This window comes from Henckelia pumila, chromosome 3 (assembly GCF_033568475.1).
Source record: "Henckelia pumila isolate YLH828 chromosome 3, ASM3356847v2, whole genome shotgun sequence".
NCBI lineage: Eukaryota > Viridiplantae > Streptophyta > Magnoliopsida > Lamiales > Gesneriaceae > Henckelia > Henckelia pumila.
The window spans coordinates 146,401,344-146,404,767 of record NC_133122.1 but is presented as its reverse complement, the minus strand read 5'-3'; the positions used below and the strand labels follow the sequence as shown (position 1 = coordinate 146,404,767).

The following is a 3,424-nucleotide window of genomic DNA, read 5'->3' as shown; positions in this document are numbered from 1 at the left end:
GTCGAAAAATATGGCGAAGAGATTTGCAAAACTTTATAAATCTCTCACAGACCGGGAAATTTTGGATATTGACTTTCCCAGAAAATGCCTTTTAAAAAATGACCTTGTGTTAATATTTTTTTTACTCGAGGAAGGTCATACATTTTAAAAATCACTCTTTGGAAGTTAGATTTCAAACTTTCCATTCACAGACAAACAGGGTATTTTTGCCAATCAGCCTAGTTTGTACAAGAGTAAACAGTAAGTTGGGAGAATTATATCTGGATCCAAGAGCCTAGCCATACATAAACAAATATGAAGCATATCCACTATATGTACTCGGGCATTAATACGAAAAGGAGCGAGCAACTTCACAAAATGGTGACAGATTATATAATGCAAACATTAAATTAAAAACATAACAGAGTGAATACAAGAAATCAAAACACCCTTCAACTGAAGTATGGTGTGAATACGAAGAGCAATGGATTTTATGCAAACCCTCAAGAACTCAACAAAAATCAACACTAGCACACTACTTTCTTTGGTCTAAGTTCAAAACAAGTTCTTTCACATCAAGTTACCAGAATAACCAACAAGAACTCACTCGTATCTTCATCAAAGGACGGACGTTAAACCCCTGCCAAATTCAATTCAAGCCCATGAATTTCAACCACCCTAAACATACGAATATTATTCTACATTCTTTCAAATTAAATTATTCACCGAACAAACAAACAAACAAACAAATTTTATACCATTTATGCTAAACATCTCCACAACTCAAAGCTCAATGTGATATTTCATTAGATATATGTATCATCAATGAGGTTTCCAACAAAAATGAAATTGCATAGCAAACATCCATACAACTCTATGTTAGCCTAACAAATTCACATAGAATCAACGGTTTCCGATATTTATCCATATTAAAGCTAAGAATTCGAGATCAAAAAGAACAAGGGGGTTTAAAAGTAGAAGGCTGTGGAAGCGACAACGGACCTCTCCTCGAATCATTATCATCCAAAAGCCTTTGAACCCTCTTCTTCGCACAGTACTGCCTATCGAAATGCTTCACCTACAAGTGACAAATCTCAAGAAAATCAAGCCAATAATAAACCCGAAAAACCGGGAAAAATATATATAACAAGAATTTTCATGTATTACCCAAGTGGGTCTGCATTGTTTCACATAATCCTCTCTAGTTTTCTTGCATTCAGCTGGGTAAAGCAGTCCCACCGAAGCGATTTCTGAAGGTTTCTTGTTCGATTCTTTCTCTAAGCAACAATAGAATGCATCACGCGCCTTCAGGAGATCGAACAAACAGCCCATAATTAGCTTTCCTAATACTATACAAGCGACTTCACATGGGAAATTGAAACTGGAAAATTACCTTGTAGCAAGCTAGCCGAGCTTGCGAAAGAACATCGGTGTTAACTGTATCAGAGGCCTGGGATGCGTACGTTTCCAACGCCATTTCTTTTCCCCCAAGTCGCTGTTGTGTTCAATGTGAAAGAAGACGGTGAATATGTATATGTATGGGCCGGTTTAGGCCCATTAATCATCTCCAACCATTCAGGCCCGATCTGTATAAAAACATCGGCGAAATCTTATTTGTCATTTTGTCTATTCTCATCTATTTACTATCTTTTTGATAGATTTTTGTATTTTATATCTTTGTTGGATTGGGGGACCCTATAAATGGAGTTGCAATTATTTCGTTCTTGAAATATTTTCTAACGCCTCAAAAATTATTTTGAGATGTTCATATAAATTTTGAGTAATTGATAATACAATAAGAATAATAATAATGTTTAAAAAATAGTAATACATAAATATTTAAAATATATTTAACTTAAAATACTGATATTAAAATTAATTAATAAAATATATAAAAAAATGAAAACATTGACACTTGTTTAGTTTAAGCATCAACAAGTGTCAAATTTTTCAAGCCAAGTGTTCATGTTTAGTAGCTAATTTTCACCTATAAATACACTTCAATATTCCATGTATTTCATCAGACATTTCAATCACAAATTTGTGGGTTGGAGAAGATGAAGAGTGAGTTTGGTTCAAGAAACCAAAAGGAAAAAGTGTTTTTATTGTTTCAAATGCATTTAAATAAATTTACAGTGCTTTTAAAAGTACTTAGAGTGCGTTTAGTTTAAAAATCCAAAAGAGAAAAAAAAATGTTTTTTTTTTAAAAAGTGCTTTTATTTTTTGAAATGTTTTTGGATAAATTTGAAGTGCTTTTAAAAGCACTTAATTAAACCAAAATAAGTGTTTTTTTTAAAAAAAAGCTTATATTTATATCTTTTCAAATGTTTTTTTTTTATAACTCAACTTTAAAAAAATGTTTTCAATCTATTCATTAAAACATAAAATTATTTCAACTTTTACTTAAAAGAGTGCTTTTAAAAGCCAACTTCAAAAAGCATTATTTTTTGAAAAATACTTTTGAAAGCAAACGGAAAATAACTGTTTTTTTAAAAGCTCGTATTTATAGATTTTCAAATGTTTTTTTTATAACTCAACTTTAACAAAGTGCTTTCAATCTACAAACAAAAAATTATTTCAGCTTTTTATTAAAAAATTGCTTTTAAAAGTCAACTTAAAAAAAACTTATTTTTTAAGTTGGCTTTTAAAAGTACTTTTTTAATTAAAATCTGTGATAATTTTGTGTTTGGATAAATAGATAAAAAAATATTTTTTTAATTTAAGTTGTTAGAAAAGCATTTGAAATTCAAAAAATATAGGCTTTTAAAAAAGCACTTATTTTAGTTTAAGTGTTTTTACAAGTACTTTATAAAGAACTTTAAAAAATATATATATATTTTTTGTCATTCTTCTAAATTTATCCACACACATAAAAAAATTAAAGCATTTTTTTAAAAAAAATATTTTTTGTCTATTAGCTTCTAAATCCAAATGCACTCGAAGTTGTAGGAAAAAATAGAGTGGAGAGTAAGGAGAGATGGGAAGAGAAATGGTGTTTTGGAGGTGTATAAAAATCGTTATCCAAATCATTCCAAGAAATTCAAATTCGTGAAGAACAATTTCTGAAAAAATTTCAGAAAATCAGCTTCAAAGTAGATAGTTTTTGCTTGTTTTTCTCATTTTTTTAAACGAATTTTACTTTGATTTCAAAACATGTTCAAAATATTTTCTAGTTTTAAAATATTCTGACCCAGCATCCCAGATATTGTCGAAAATACTGTTTTTGACAAACGAAACTATATTGAGCACCATTTTGGTTTTTTAAAATCTGGTATTGATCCGTCGAAAATCTTAAAAAGTGTTCAAATCAAAAGTTGTAAATCATCAATAAATACATCTTCTTGCAAATTTTCAGCCAAGCGTGGCCACTGGAGCGGCTACACGTGCCGCTGCACGGGTCAAAAACCGGGTTTTTTTTCATTTTTCGATCAATTTTCCACATTTT

General features: G+C 30.1%; 1 protein-coding gene across 2 annotated transcripts; it reads right to left on the bottom strand.

Moving 5' to 3' along the window:
- Window positions 1–410: 410 nt before the first annotated feature.
- On the bottom strand, window positions 411–1,498 carry LOC140893241 (uncharacterized). Of its 2 annotated transcripts, XM_073302310.1 has the most exons (4): window positions 1,373–1,498; window positions 1,147–1,284; window positions 982–1,057; window positions 411–619 (listed from the first exon to the last, which is right to left on the bottom strand). In XM_073302310.1, the coding sequence occupies exons 1-4, from the start codon at window positions 1,454–1,456 to the stop codon at window positions 612–614; spliced, it is 306 nt and encodes a 101-aa protein (XP_073158411.1). In that variant the 5' UTR covers window positions 1,457–1,498; the 3' UTR covers window positions 411–611. The 2 variants fall into 2 exon arrangements, with proteins under 2 accessions (XP_073158411.1, XP_073158410.1); XM_073302309.1 differs by lacking the exon at window positions 411–619 and having other exon boundaries at window positions 792–1,057.
- Window positions 1,499–3,424: the final 1,926 nt, after the last annotated feature.

Excerpts from the sequence above, each read along its gene's own strand:
- LOC140893241 (XM_073302309.1), bottom strand. The coding sequence starts at position 1,456 with ATGGCGTTGGAAACGTACGCATCCCAGGCCTCTGATACAGTTAACACC. Across the intron at positions 1,285-1,372 it reads CTCGGCTAGCTTGCTACAAG|GCGCGTGATGCATTCTATTG; the intron begins GTAATTTTCCAG and ends GATCTCCTGAAG. Across the intron at positions 1,058-1,146 it reads AACAATGCAGACCCACTTGG|GTGAAGCATTTCGATAGGCA; the intron begins GTAATACATGAA and ends TGTCACTTGTAG.